At 47.1% G+C, this 14,982-nt stretch overlaps 1 protein-coding gene across 1 annotated transcript in view; it reads right to left on the reverse strand.

The window, feature by feature from the left end:
• mgaa (MAX dimerization protein MGA a) overlaps nt 1–14,982 on the reverse strand; it is a 57,074-nt gene that overhangs the window by 8,717 nt on the left and 33,375 nt on the right. Inside the window, exons 9-20 of the mRNA XM_035994394.1 lie at nt 14,040–14,547; nt 13,269–13,545; nt 12,853–12,974; nt 12,219–12,314; nt 6,982–7,090; nt 5,738–6,066; nt 5,064–5,372; nt 4,126–4,336; nt 3,510–3,692; nt 2,499–2,723; nt 1,285–1,979; nt 926–1,048 (exon numbers count right to left, since the gene is read on the reverse strand). Coding sequence (XP_035850287.1) covers nt 926–1,048; nt 1,285–1,979; nt 2,499–2,723; nt 3,510–3,692; nt 4,126–4,336; nt 5,064–5,372; nt 5,738–6,066; nt 6,982–7,090; nt 12,219–12,314; nt 12,853–12,974; nt 13,269–13,545; nt 14,040–14,547 — 3,187 coding nt within the window. The remainder of the gene's footprint in view (nt 1–925; nt 1,049–1,284; nt 1,980–2,498; nt 2,724–3,509; nt 3,693–4,125; nt 4,337–5,063; nt 5,373–5,737; nt 6,067–6,981; nt 7,091–12,218; nt 12,315–12,852; nt 12,975–13,268; nt 13,546–14,039; nt 14,548–14,982) is intronic.

Here is a 14,982-nt window from a genome sequence, read left to right on the forward strand (position 1 = left end):
GCTGCAAAGGACTCAGCCGACATGGGGCGAACGCTCTCACTGGGGGAGCTAGAGGCCGCCCCAACAAAGTCAAATGTCTTGACTGTATTATTGCATGTTTTCTCACTTACAGTTTGGTCGACATAAAGTCCTAAAGAAGTCGGGAAAAAGTTCCTCAGCCATCATAGAAAAAAAACACCCAAAAACGTCAGAGAAAGTGACAAAAACTTCATCAAAAATGTATTGTGAACCTAAATTGATATGCGGGCCGGATCATAATCTGTGAGGGGCCGGATTTGGCTGGTGGGTAGATGGGTGGATGGATGGATGGATGATGGGTGGGGGAATGGTTGGATGGATGGTTGGATGGATGGATGGATGGATGGATGGATGAAAGGGTGGGTGGGTGGATGGATGGGTGGATGGATGGATGGATGGATGGTTGGATGGATGGGTGGGTGGGTGGATGGATGGGTGGATGGATGGATGGTAGGATGGATGGATGGATGGATGGATGGTTGGATGGATGGGTGGGTGGGTGGATGGATGGTAGGATGGGTGATGGATGGATGGATGGATGGTTGGATGGATGAATGGATGGATGGATGGATGGTTGGATGGATGGGTGGGTGGATGGATGGATGGTTGGATGGATGAATGGATGGATGGATGGATGGTTGGATGGATGGGTGGGTGGGTGGATGATGGGTGGGGGAATGGTTGGATGGATGGATGGTAGGATGGGTGATGGATGAATGGATGGATGGGTGGATGAATGGGTGGATGGGTGGATGGATGAATGGGTGATGGATGGGGGAATGGTTGGATGGATGGGTGGATGGATGAATGGATGGATGGATGGATGGTTGGATGGGTGGATGGATGAATGGATGGATGGTTGGATGGATGGGTGGATGGATGGATGGATGGATGGGTGGAGTCAGACCTTCTTGAGCGTGGAGATCTTTGTCGTCTTCTCTTCCCTCAGCCCGACTTCTCTCTTCAGAGCATCGAACAGCATCCGTAACTCCCCCCGCCGCTGCCTCTCCAGCACGTTGTGAAGGTAACGCTACACACACACACACACACACACACACACACACAATTACACGGGATACTCAAATATTTTCAGAGTAAAAGTTGGAATATTGTGAGAAAAGGGGGAATGACAGGCAGCAAAGGGCCGCAGGTCAGAGTCAAACCTGCGGCCGCTGCATCGAGAACTGAACCTCTATAAATGGGCGCGCGCTCTACCAACTGAGCTTCCCGGGCGCCCAACTTTACCCTTTAACTTAAGGCTCTTACTTGGTTGTCTTTCTCTTCGTCTCCATCCAGTTCGTCTCCGAAGTCGGACGAGTTCTCCGTCTCACTGCTCGACCCGTGCAGCTCCACCACGTCCGGCGTCTCTGCGGCAACCGGCTCCGTGTCCGCGGCAACCAGCTCCGTGTCATCGTCCACGCAGATGATGTCCAGGTCCACCAGGGCACACGCCGGCTCCTGACGCACAAACGCCTCAGGGGGAGGAGCCACAGCCACATAAGGGGGCGGAGCCACAGCAGGGGGTGGGGCCACAGCCACAGCAGGGGGTGGAGCCACAGTCACCGCAGGGGGCGGAGCCACAGCCACCGTTTTGACGCCAAGCTCCGCCCCCCGGCCTGCGGAGGGTTTGAGGGAGATGAGGTTCAGCGGCGCGGCGGCAGGTGGGGGGGGCACGTGGATGACGGTGGGGGGTCGCGGCGGTGTTGGCGTCTTGGCGGGAACTCTGGGACAGGTGACGGTGATTGGCTCCCGGCTGGAGTCAGAGGGAAGGATTTTAAAGGTACACGTCCCCTTCTGAGACAGGAAGCCAGAGGCGGGGCGCAGCGGGGCGGCCATGGCGGACACCGAGAAGGTGGACAAGCCGGACAGGGAGGCGGGCGTTACTGTGGTTACCTTGGTTACCGTGGTTGCGGGGGTCGGCGGCGTTTGGTCGACTGGAGTCTGAAGGGAAGCGGGGAGGACTGAGAGAGAGGAGAGCATCAACAAGAACATTTAAATTATTACAAAATAAATCAAAAGTCATAAAAAAACATACATTTTAAAATATAAAAAATATAAAAAATTATATTAAAATAAATAAAAGTAATTTTACATAATTTAAAAACATTAAAATATAACTTAAAATGAATCCAAGTGATCAGACATAACATTTAAAATTTTCTAAATATATAAAATATACGGAAAATAAATCAAAATTGTTAATTAAAATTTATAAAATTATTAACATACATTTTAAAATATAAAATAATATATTAAAATAAATAAAAGTAATTTTACATAATTTAAAAACATTAAAATATAACTTAAAATTATTTAAAATAAATCCAAGTGATCAGACATAACATTTGAAATTTTCTAAATAAATAAAATATACGGAAAATAAATCAAAATTGTTAATACATTTAAATTTATTAAATTCTTTATAAAGAAATGTTACAATTAGGACCACTAATTGATTAAAGTTTCCAGCTGAGACGGACCTCTGTGATTGGACGGCTCGGGGTTGACTGGTCTCAGCTGGTTGATAGGGATCAGTTGGACCAGTTTCCCGTCCGGTTTGCGGTAGAACTGGGCGCCGGACGCCATCTGCACCGGCTGCAGCACCATGGTCTGGGCGGGGGGGGGCGGAGGCTTGGCGGGGGAACCTGGGACCTGGAGCATCAACAGCTGAGAGGTTTTAGGGGGCGGAGTCACCGGAGGAGAGTCTGAAACACAGTGGAGGAAACACATAGGGGTTCTCAACATGAGGGACACGACCCATCACAGAGTCACGACAGAACTGTAACCACGGGAACACGCCGCACGCTGAAGCGCCGCGAAGCGTAGATTCATACCTGATCGCACGCCGTTCATACCGGAGAGATCCTTCACAAAACATCTCTCAGTGAGTTTGTGTGTGTGTGTGTGTGTGTGTGTGTGTGCGCGTGTGTGTGAGAGAGTGTGTCTCTCAGTGAGTGTGTGTGTGTGTGTGTGTGTGTGTGTGTGCGCGTGTGTGTGTGAGAGAGTGTGTCTCTCAGTGAGTGTGTGTGTGTCTGTGTGTGTGTGTGTGCGTGTGTGTGCGTGTGTGTGTGAGAGTGTCTCTCAGTGAGTGTGTGTGTGTGTGTGTGTGTGTGTGAGAGTGTGTCTCTGTGAGTTTGTGTGTGTGTGTGTGCGCGAGAGTGTGTGTGTGTCTCTCAGTGAGTGTGTGTGCGTGCATGTGTGTGTGTCTCTGAGTGTGTGTGTGCACGACCCATCACAGAGTCACGACAGAACTGTAACCACAGGAACACGCCACACGCTGAAGCGCCGCGAATGGTGATTCGTGCCTGATCGCACGCCGTTCATACCGGAGAGATCCTTCACAAAACATCTCTGTGAGTTTGTGTGTGTGTGTCTCAGTGAGTGAATGAGTTTGTGTGTGTGTGTGTGTGTGTGTGAACATATTCACATTTAACAAGCTGACATCACACAAGTTTACCTGTATTTTTTCATGAAGAAATGATGAACGTTACCTGTAAGGTGGGCGGAGCCAGCAGGGTTGGCGGGTACCACCCTGATCTGACTGCGCCCCCCCATCAGAGATGGGTACAGCCTCACTGTGACCATGCGGGGCCCCGCCCCCTCAGGGCCGTCACCTGCAGACCGCTCAGAGCTCGCAGCTGATTGGTCGACCTTCATAGCTGCCGGCGGGAGGACTGCAACACACACACACACACACATTAAATATAATCATATCACATCCATATAGGGATAGTATAGTAAAACATAATGTATGTATTTTAACACGCTGGTATCTGATCGGTATTGGCCGATAGACAAGTTGTAAAACAGTGTGTGTGTGTGTGTGGCTGTGTGTGTCTATCTGTGTGTGTGTGTCTGTGTGTTTTTCTTTGTGTGTGTGTGTGTGTGTGTCTGACTGTGTGTGTTTTTCTGTGTGTGTGTGTGTGTGTGTGTGTGTGTGTGTGTGTGTGTCTGACTGTGTGTGTGTGTGTGTGTCTGTGTGTGTGACTGTGTGTGTGTTTTTCTGTGTGTGTGTGTGTGTGTTTTTCTGTGTGTGTGTGTGTGTGTGTGTGTGTCTCTGTGTGTGTGTTTTTCTGTGTGTGTGTGTGTGTGTGTGTGTCTGTCCACCTGTGGGGGAGGTTGGGAGGGTGAGCACGGTGACGGTTGGTGGAGGTTTGGGTGGGGGGGCGGTGGCCCCCGAGGAGAAGGCCGGGGGGGTCGGCTGCTTCCTGCTGGAGCCCACCCGGCCCGTCAGGTACGCTGCCAGCCGATTGGCCGGATGGAGCGCCCCCATCCTCCCCAACTGGATCTTAGCCAGCGGATACAGCTTCCCGTTCACCTACACACACACACACACACACACACACACACACACACACACACACACACACGTGATTAACATCACAGAATAGCTAAAAGTTCTGTTGTTGCTGCTGACAGACTCAGATTACTATTCTAAGTGTCTGACAACATTATGGGATGGATCCCTACAGAGATAGACCTTTTAGTTAAAGAGTAAGATCCTTTTAGTTTAACATGAAACAGCCCCGAAATCACCATCACCAAACCCACCAGACTCCATGTAAATAATCAGGACTTTTAGTGTGTATAGAGCCACCATATTTCCACCAGACTCCATGTAAATAATCAGGACTTTAACGTGTATAGAGCCAGCATATCTCCACATGTAAATGGGTGAATTAAGGGTTTATTTCAACCAAACCAGAGTGGAGATTGTTGGAACAGTGGAAAGATGAACCAAGACGGCTTTTGATAGTTTGATTTAGTTTCTGTCCACTTTGAATGAAGTGTGTTTTACGCTGATAAAAGTCCTGATTATTTACATGGAGTCTGGTGTAGTTTGGTGATGACCAACAATAAGAATTTTGACAGATTCATAGTATTACTTAAACAGTTAAAAAAATATTAAAACAAAAGTAAAATAAAGTAAATTAGTGTGTTAGTGTCTGTGTGTGTGTATCTGTGTGTGTTAGCCTCTGTGTGTGTGTGTGTGCGTGTGTGTGTGTATGTGTGTCTGTCTGTGTGTGTGTTAGTGTGGTCCTCACCTGGACCAGGTGGTCTGTTCCTCCCGGCTGCTTCCTATTGGCTGAGAGGAAGCCGGTGGGGGAGACTCCGGTGAGGAACGGCAGACCCATCCTCGCCATCATCATCTTCCTCTTCCTCATCTCCGTCCTGCTGCTCTCTCTCCCATCATGCACCTGGGGACCTGTTGGCTCCTCCTCCTCTTCCTCCTCCAAGTCGTCTTCCTCCACTTCTCGCTGCCAGTCTTCCAGAGGCTCCGCCCCTTCCTCTTCCTCCTCGTCTTCCTCTTCCACCTCCCGCTGCCAGGCCTCCGGAGGCGCCATGTCCTCCAGCTGATAGATAGAACGCTATTTTAGGGGTTAGTTATTCATGCAGCTCTTTGTGTGTGTGTGTGTGTGTGTGCGTGTGTGTGTGTGTCTCTGTGTCTCTGTGTGTGTGTGTGTGTGTGTGTGTGTGTCTGTCTGTCTGTGTGTGTGTGTGTCTGTGTGTGTGTGTGTCTCTGCGTGTGTGTGTGTGTGTGTGTGTGTGTGTGTGTGTGTCTGTGTGTGTGTGTGTGTGTCTCTGCGTGTGTGTGTGTGTGTGTGTGTGTGTGTGTGTGTGTGTGTCTGTGTGTGTGTCTGAGTTTTTGTGTCAGTTGAGAGAAAATATCATCAGAAAACATCTCTTTAAAATGTAGCTGTCGTTCAGCTCCGCCCACCTTCTGTTGTTCCGTCTCCCTCTGTTTCCTCGCCAGCTGCGCCCTCACTGGCGTGGCGGGTTTTTCCCGCTCCAGTTTGGGTCTGGAGATGTGCATCCTGTAGTGGATGCATCGCTCGCCGCCACTCTGCTCCACCGTCTGTGCCAGGGGGCTGATCAGGTAGTCTCGGATCCAGAAGGCTTCGCCAAGACGGTCGTGAGCCATCGCCTCGCACAGCTGCTTCAACACGTGGTTACGGTCGCCATCGCTCACCCACTTACAGTCCGCCACGATCACAAGGCGCTTGGACGGCTTCGGGGCCGGATCGGCCAGGGGAACGGGAGGGACTGAGGAACCCAGAGGGACTGAGGGAACGGGAGGGACTGAGGGAACGGGAGGGACTGAGGGACCCAGAGGGACTGAGGGACCCAGAGGGACTAAGGGAACGGGAGGGACTGAGGGACCCAGAGGGACTAAGGGAACGGGAGGGACTGAGGGAACTGGACCGCCTGCTGACGAAATACACAAAACATGAAATCATCTTAGGCTGTATCACACTAAGAGTGGTCTCCATGTGTGTGTGTGTGTGTGTGTGTGTGTGTCTGAGTGTCTGATGGAACAACAACCTGTGAAACTGGTCCAGTATTAAACCAGAACCGAGCTGTAATGTAACCCTACAGGACTAATGTTCAGCAGCAGTTAGAGTCACTAAAAGTTCTGTTGTTGCCGCTGACAGACTCAGATTATTATTCTAAGTGTCTGACAACATTATGGGATGGATCCCTACAGAGATAGACCTTTTAGTTAAAGAGTAAGATCCTTTTAGTTTAACATGGAACAGCCCCGAAATCACCATCACCAAACTCCACCAGACTCCATGTAAATAATCAGGACTTTTATCATGGTAAAACACACTTCATTCAAAGTGGACAGAAAATAAATCAAACTATCAAAAGCCTTCTTGGTTCATCTTTCCACTGTTCCAACAATCACCACTCTGGTTTGGTTGAAATAAACCCTTAATTCACCCATTTACATGTGGAGATATGCTGGCTCTATACACGCTAAAAGTCCTGATTATTTACATGGAGTTTGGTGGAAATATGCTGGCTCTATACACGCTAAAAGTCCTGATTATTTACATGAAGTCTGGTGGAAATATGCTGGCTCTATACACGCTAAAAGTACTGATTATTTACATGGAGTCTGGTGGGTTTGGTGATGGGGATTTCTGGGCTTTAACAGAAAGTAGCCAGTGTGTGTACCTGATAGAGGAGTGGGGGGTGTGGTCTTTGAGTCCTTCAGCATCAGGTCTCTCTGCTTCAGAGATCTCAGCCGGACGACTTCTGGATGCTTCACGTGTTCAGGCGTCTCCTGGAGGACAAACATCGGTCACTTCACGTTGAACCACATCACGCTCCACTGGCTTCCTGTTTCAGGCTGGACTTTAACATTGTAATTGCTTGTTTTTAAGATTTTAAATGGGTTGTCGCCTTCTTATTTATCGGAGCTTTTACATGTTCACACACCTGTCAGAATACTGAGGTCTCACACACACAGACACACACACACACACAACACAGACACACACACACACACACACACACACACACATACATACAGACACACACACACACACACACACACACACACACATCAGGGTTTCCCACAGCACTTTGCAGTTCGGGCGGCCGCCTAAGCTGGGGAACTCTACTGCCTTAACCCTTTAAGCGGCAAAGTCGCAAAATTGCGACACAACGCGGTACTGAACCAAACAGCTGTTTTCTCTGAATAGAGTGTTATATGTCATTCATACTCCCCTCCACTAGTTGGCAGACATCCCGTACTTAGACCTTAGCTCAGAAATACGTCATGCTTCAATGCAAAATTTTCGAGAAAATCCCATCCAAACGTGACTTTTTTGTCAAGAGCGACTAGCGACTTTTTCTGGTGTTATTGGAGACTTTTGTGGTGTTTGGAGACTCGTGAAAGCACGTATTACTGTGCTCAACGAAGAGCGGGTGCTGCCGTGAGCCCCTCCCCCGTCCAAAAGCCCTCACAGGCGGTCAGCAGTTAGGGTTAGGGTTATGCTGCAAATGAATCGCGCATGCGCATGGCCGCCGACGTTCCCGCCCTAGCATACAAAGCGGGATGTAAACAATGGGTGTAAATGTAAATGTTTCTTCACTCTCACACAAAATAATTATGCAAATTAGGCGACTTTTAGGACAGCCAATAGCTACTTTCCTTACTGAGCAGTTGTTGGGTGAGAAATCGGAGATAGTGTGCCACAAAGCTATTTGCTGAAGCGGTATTGCTGGATTTATGAGTTATTGAGAGAAAATGGCAAGCAAAAAGTTTACACTTAGTGAAGTGATGGGTCTCCTATTCGCTGATCCTGATTCTGAAGGGGAAAATCCACCTTTGGGAGATGATGATCGGTCGATTAGTGAGCGTGCTAGTAGAAGTAGCGGGGGTGGTGAGAATAGCGCTGGGACCAGCGGTGTTAGTGTTCGCACTTTCTACAGCGCCGGTCACGGTGCGTCAATACGCGGCAGTGGTGCAGCCATGCAACGCAGCAGTGTTCACGAAGCACCCAACACTAGCAGGGGGAGACGTGGGCGAAGTGTTCGTAGAAGGGCTGGTGGGTGTCGTAGAGGCAGCAGGGGTGGTCTAAATAGGGCTGAAAGTAGTGATGATGAGTCTTTCAACCCTTTGCAAAATGGAAGAGGGTGCAGGGGTACACGAGGTCGCAGTGTCCATAGGAGAGGTGGACGTGGTAGAGGCAACAGGGGAAGGCAGAACAGGGCTGGAAATGATGATGATGATGATGATGATGGTAATGGTGGCTGGGCTTACTTGAGAGATGAGGAAGTATATCAGGAATGGATAAAGCCCTTTGATGAGCAAATTGGATATTGTGGTGACAGAGAGCTTAGCAGTGATTCAAGGTCTATAGATTTTTTGTCCCTCTTTCTGACTGATGATTTTTGGAGTCACATTACAATGGAGACAAATCGGTACGCTCATCAGTATTTAGGCTCTCATGAACTAATGCCAAGTTCACGGTTTCATGAATGGTATGATGTCACTGTCCCTGAAATGAAAGCCTTCCTGTCACTGCATTTGAGCATGGGCCTGGTACATAAATCAGAGATTGAGGATTATTGGGCAGAATTTTGGCCAACTTTTACACCGGGATTTGGGAAAGTGATGTCTAGGAACAGATTTGAAATTATCCTGTCTTTCTTCCACTTTGCCAATAATGATGAGAATGTTGAGAGGGGCCAGCCAGGTTATGATAGACTGTTCAAGGTGCGCCCAATAATTGACCTGATCATTCCACGCTTTTCAGCTGTCTATGGCCCACGCAAACAGCTGTCACTGGATGAAATGACCATAGCTTTCAAGGTAAAGTCCACATTGAAAATGTACAATCCAAACAAACCAGACAAATATGGTTATAAGGCATTTGTTTTGAGTGAAGCCAAGTCAGGATACGTTCTGCAGTGGTCTTTGTACACTGGACAGCATGGTGATGAGGTCACTGATTTAGGTGCCACCCATGTTCTAGTTCGGCAGCTGACGGCCCAGCACAAGGGGAAAGGGCATGAGTTGTATATGGATAGCTACTACACATCACCAGCTGTAGCAAATGAGTTGGCAAATGATGAAACTGGTTTGTGTGGGACAGTCAGTAGCCAAAGGCGAGGTATGCCAAAGGCCCTGAGAAAGACCGAGTTGCCCTTGGCCAGAGGAGATGACCCAGTGTTCATGAGGCATGGCAAAATGTTGGCGTGTGCGTGGCATGACGTAAAGCGTTTCCATTTGTTGTCCACTCTTCACGGGAACTCGTGTGTCCGGAAACGGATCAGGTCCAAACATACGGACAGTGGGTTTAGAGATATAAACAGACCTGTGTGTGTGGATAGGTACAGTTCATTCATGGGGGGAGTAGACACTGCTGATCAGAGGATGAAAACCTACCTCTTTCCACATCGGTCAAAGAAATGGTATAATCGAATAGTGAATGCCATTCTAAGCATAACTATGGTCAATGCCCATATCATTTACTGCAGCACGACTGCCGGTCCACACAAGCCACTGAAGGCCTTTGTGCGGGACATTATCACGTCTTTGCTTGAGGGCTTCTCCAAGAGAGAAAACAAAATACAGGGAAGGCGTTCAGCAGAGGGGGGAGAAATGCCACAGAGGCTTACAGAACGCCACTGGCTCCGTGATACTGGCGATCGTCCAGACTGCATCGTTTGCTCCGATCGTACCCGTCCTAAAGGTCGTCATCAGACACAAAACAGGTGCAATCAGTGTGGGGTAGGCCTGTGTGCTGTGCCATGTAATGAGAGGTTCCACACTCTGACAAACTATAAACAGTGTCATCTGGATAGATAGGCACACATTAGGCCTCTGTAGGCAGATTACCAGCTTTCTGTTTACATGTATATGCTACTATATGGCACAGTAGTCATAATTTTGAACTGTTGGTTTTACCATATACAGTTTTCCTGTCCATTTGTTAGGCTATGTGGTTGGGGGGGGGTCTCAATATTGTTCATATTGTCTCTGTACTGTATAATAATAATGATAATAATGAAGAAGAGAAGAAAAAAGAAGAAAAAAAAGAAAAGGAAAAGTGTCCTCCAATAGCGTGGTGGTGGGTTAAATAAAATAAATAAACGCCTACTGTTTACATGAGTTTTGTGGTGTAGTAATATAGTAATAGTTCTAATTTACGACTCTTGGTTTACAATTTATTTTTCCCTGTTCATTTGATATGTGGACAACATAACAAATGGATGGAGGGGGGTAAATCCGATGAAATAAGTTCAACTCTCTTTCAAAATATCAGGTATTTCATGGAAATTACATAATCCAATATGGCTGCCGCCATATGACGTCATAATATGCAAATTAGATGGGAAAATTTACTCCCGAGATAAACGTTAGGTCATTCTCAATATTTGTCTCATTAACACTTTGTCTCTATCTCAAACCACTTTCAAGCCAGAGCCTTCTGAAATTTAGGTGTCAAAATCTACTATTTTTAAAAATAATACCCGGCGCCTAAAGGGTTAACCAGGTCGTCAAAAAAAAAAAAAAAAAGTCCGCTGCACAAAAGGCCGTCAAGTGCATCTCGGACAATAGAGCGGACGCGCTTCACACCGCGAGCGGGCACGCGCACCACACGGCCGAAATGAGAGAAAGAAAAAGAGCCGTGGTCCGTCGCTGCCTGGAGGAGAACTAGCCAGCTGATATCACGTGTGTGCGTCCGTGAGAACAATCGCCATTTCACCGTGGCGTGTACTATAGTAAAATAGTTTAATGAGCTTAAAATTGCACATTGCAACTGTTATTTTGAAAAGCTGGTTATTTATTAATTATTTATTATTATTTAAATGTAATATTTAGTGTAGTGTGTAGTACAGAGTCTGCACTACAGAGATGTATTAATTACCTACCACCTTAACTAACACATTTTCTGCGGGAAACCCTGCACATACATACACACACACACACACACACACACACCTTAAACTTACACACACACACTTACACACGCACACACACACACACACAGACACACACCTTAAACTTACACTTACACACACACACACACACACGTGATGTACTTTTCTGAACTGACCAGACTGTTCTAGCTGTTCTATTATTTGCCTTTAACCCACTTAGACATTATGTCCACATTATTGATGATTATTTATCTAAAATCTAAGTGTGAAGATATTTTGTTAAAGCACCAATAATCAACCCTAGAATATCAATATTGAGGTATTTGGGCAAGAATATTGTGATATCTGATTTTCTCCCTATCGTCCAGCCCTACACAGCTTCTGAGCCGACATAGTTTATCAGACGTTAGGTCTACCAGTCCTTCCAGAAAAATGCAGAGTTTTTTTGTGATTGTTTTGGGCTAAAATCCTTGATTATGCGGCACGTTTTCTTAAAAAATGTGATGGGATATGCGGGATATTTATGTAATTTTATGTGATGAAATTGCGGGAACTTGCAAAAACTGCGGTTTCATCGTGGCTTCATCGCGGGGTTTGCAGCTTTTCGATGATGTTCACGTCACGTAATTACGTCACTTCATAACGTTCCCATGGCAACAGGAGAAAACGGCTGCTCTTGGGTAAGTAAACTCAACATTTTTCATCTTTCTGCTAAGATATATGGGACTTTTTTGCAACGAAAATACGGGGGATTATGAAATCATGCAAGCCCCGCATATTTTGTGTGGAAATCAGCAATTTATGCAGCGAAAGTGCGGCGTATTTGAAAAAATGCGGCTCCCGCATAAATATGCAGACTTTGGCTGATTATGCATTGAATTATGAGATCACATGATCACGTTTTTCTGGAGGGACTGAGTAATAGTTTATCAGACATTAGGTCTAATAGTTTATCAGACATTAGGTCTAATAGTTTATCAGACATTAGGTCTAATAGTTTATCAGATCTAAGTTACCGCTAGGGTTTCCTGGAGGATCTGTTTCCTCTTCCTCTTCTTCCTCTCTTTGAACGCTCGGACTCTGGCACAGCTGCTGCTCTCCTCTCTCCTCTCCTGGAGACAAACACGCAACGTTACAGAAGGAACAGACATACTATATATTATTATTATTATTTACACTTTTAGAAACAAAAAAATACAAACTCCATCTCTCCGGTAAGTTCATTACTGCAGTAAGATGGGAGTTTTTAAAGATTTTTTTTAGGCATTTTAAGACCTTTCTTAACAGGACAGCTGAAGACATGAACGGGGAGAGACTATTCTGTACTATGTACAGTGGCACTCATACGTTTATGAACCCATGCTAAAGTTGACTAAAGAGAGGAATAAAAAATCATCTTTTGGAAATTGAACTTAATGCCTTAATTAAAAAAATGAGGAAAAATTACAGTGTTCAGGGGACAGGCAGCTAGCAGGTAGTGAGGAGATGTTTGCTGTATGTGACAAAAAATGTAGCCTAAAAAACGCGTGACATCACTTAGAGCACCTTTAAGATCAAATATAACAATTTTTTCACTATATAATACGCACAAATAAACTGGGTAAGTTGAACTCTGATCTGTAATAATATGTGTATTTTGAGAGTTCATACAGCGCGGTGGGGCGAGGCTGCAGGTCTGGGAGCGTGGATCGGGTCTGGATCGGAGTCTCCTCTCTTCCACAGGGTCCGGACCCGCTCGGCAGGCTGGGAAACGCTGTCCGCCTCCTTCAGGACTACAAACCACACACAACAGGAAGCAGCAGGCGGAGTTACAATGTGACACACTGCAGCAAATTCATTTAAAGTTCATTTAATCTCACACACACACACACACACACACACACACACACACACACACACTTACATACACAGACAGACAGACACGCACACACTTTATTTTCGTAAAAGGTCATTTTGAACTATTCCAAATTATGATAATGTGTAAAAAGACTCCTATTGGAGCAGCATTAATAAAGATGCAGATGCTGGAGGCGGGGGTGGGGGGGGGGTGGGGGGGGGGTACTTACCGTAGGCCATCTTCATCCTCCTCTTCCTCTTCCTCTTCCTGCCGGGCCCGGTGTGTCCGGGGCTGGAGTCCGACCCCTCCAGGTTCTTCAGCAGCACCACCTTCTGCTTGAGGCAGCTGCAGCCCAACATGCAGGCAGGCCGCCCGCAGTGGCCGAGCCGGGACACGTGGGCCAGAGAGGCACACACACAACCCAGCCTGCAGCTCGCACTCAGGCACGCCGGGGCCCGTCTACACGCCAGCTGGATCGGGGCCGTCGGGTTCTCTGTGACGAAACCCTGAGCAGGAACCAGAGAGAGAGAGAGAGAGAGAGAGAGAGAGAGAGAGAGAGAGAGAGAGAGAGCGACAGTTAGAATTTAAACTAAAGCTATATAAAGAGACTTCAGATACAGTATTAGGGGACCACTAAGGTCTATATAAAGAGACTTCAGATACAGTATTAGGGGACCACTAAGGTCTATATAAAAGCATCCAAAGAGCACCATGTCATAGGACCTTTAAGTAATATACAGATGTTAAACATGACATCATCATACAGGGATAATAGTAGTTTCATTTCATACAGACAAATGTATCCATTCTGGATTTTATGAATCGATATCAGATCATTAAAATGAAAATCGATTTAAATCAGAAAATAAATATTTTTTTTAAACCCAGCCCTAAACCTGACAACTTTGATTTTTGTTCAGAAAACGAACACACACGCACACTTAGACACACGCACACACACACACACACACACACACACACACACACACTGGTCTATTACCTTGAGCGTGAAGAGCGAGGTCAGAGCGACGGCGGCCCTCTCCTCGGTGACGCTGGTTCGATGCCGTCCCTCCCACACCGCGCCGTCCTCCAGGTCCTTCTGTCTCAGCAGAGCGCGGGTCATCACCGGCTGATCGCCGGCCGCGCCAAGCTCCGAGTCCGACTCCAGCGGCGCCATGTCAGCGGAGACGCCGGGCGGCGCCGATGGAGACTTTAGGGGGCTGAGCGTCTGGGACGAAGTCCTGGGTTTCAGCTTCTGTCTCTTCTTGAGTTTTGGGGACAGCGTTAACGGTTCTGTGTGGTGGAACCGGACCTTTAGGTGTTTCTTTGGTTTATAAATCTCAGTGGTGGGTTCTGATCGCTCTGACGCAGCAGCGGCGGCCAACGGGACCGCTGGGATCGGGACCGATGGGACCGGGACCGCTGGGTGAGATCCAGCTGGCGTCGGACCTGCAGCGGGTTCTGCTCGGGGTCTGTTGTGTTTCGGACCTTTCTGCCTCATCTCCTTCCTGGATGCAGAGCGGTGAGGATGAATGGATTAACTGTCAACTATTGTTATGTTGAGAGACGGCAGTCAGTCAGACCAGACGTGTTTAGGGACCGTTTACAAACTACAACACCGACACTATTCATCTATTCACTTTTATCTATTCATTTAATGATTAAATAAGGTAGTGTCTCCAAACTTATTTTTTAAAAGTAAGTGCTGTAGTACAACTACAAGGAGATAAGTTATAATTGAGATAACTTTGGAGACACACCAAAGTCAAAGTCAAGTTTATTTCATCCATAGAAATGGAAATTACAGTGCTCATACCCGCCTAATAGAGCTTAGATTGGCCCAAAAAAAATCCAGCCCGACCCTACCCGAGCCCGAGCCCGTTGCGTCCGAGCCCGGCCCGACCCGACACATTAACTGTAATTATGAGCCCGAGCCCGATTTA

This window comes from Sander lucioperca, chromosome 18 (assembly GCF_008315115.2).
Source record: "Sander lucioperca isolate FBNREF2018 chromosome 18, SLUC_FBN_1.2, whole genome shotgun sequence".
NCBI classification, from domain to species: domain Eukaryota; kingdom Metazoa; phylum Chordata; class Actinopteri; order Perciformes; family Percidae; genus Sander; species Sander lucioperca.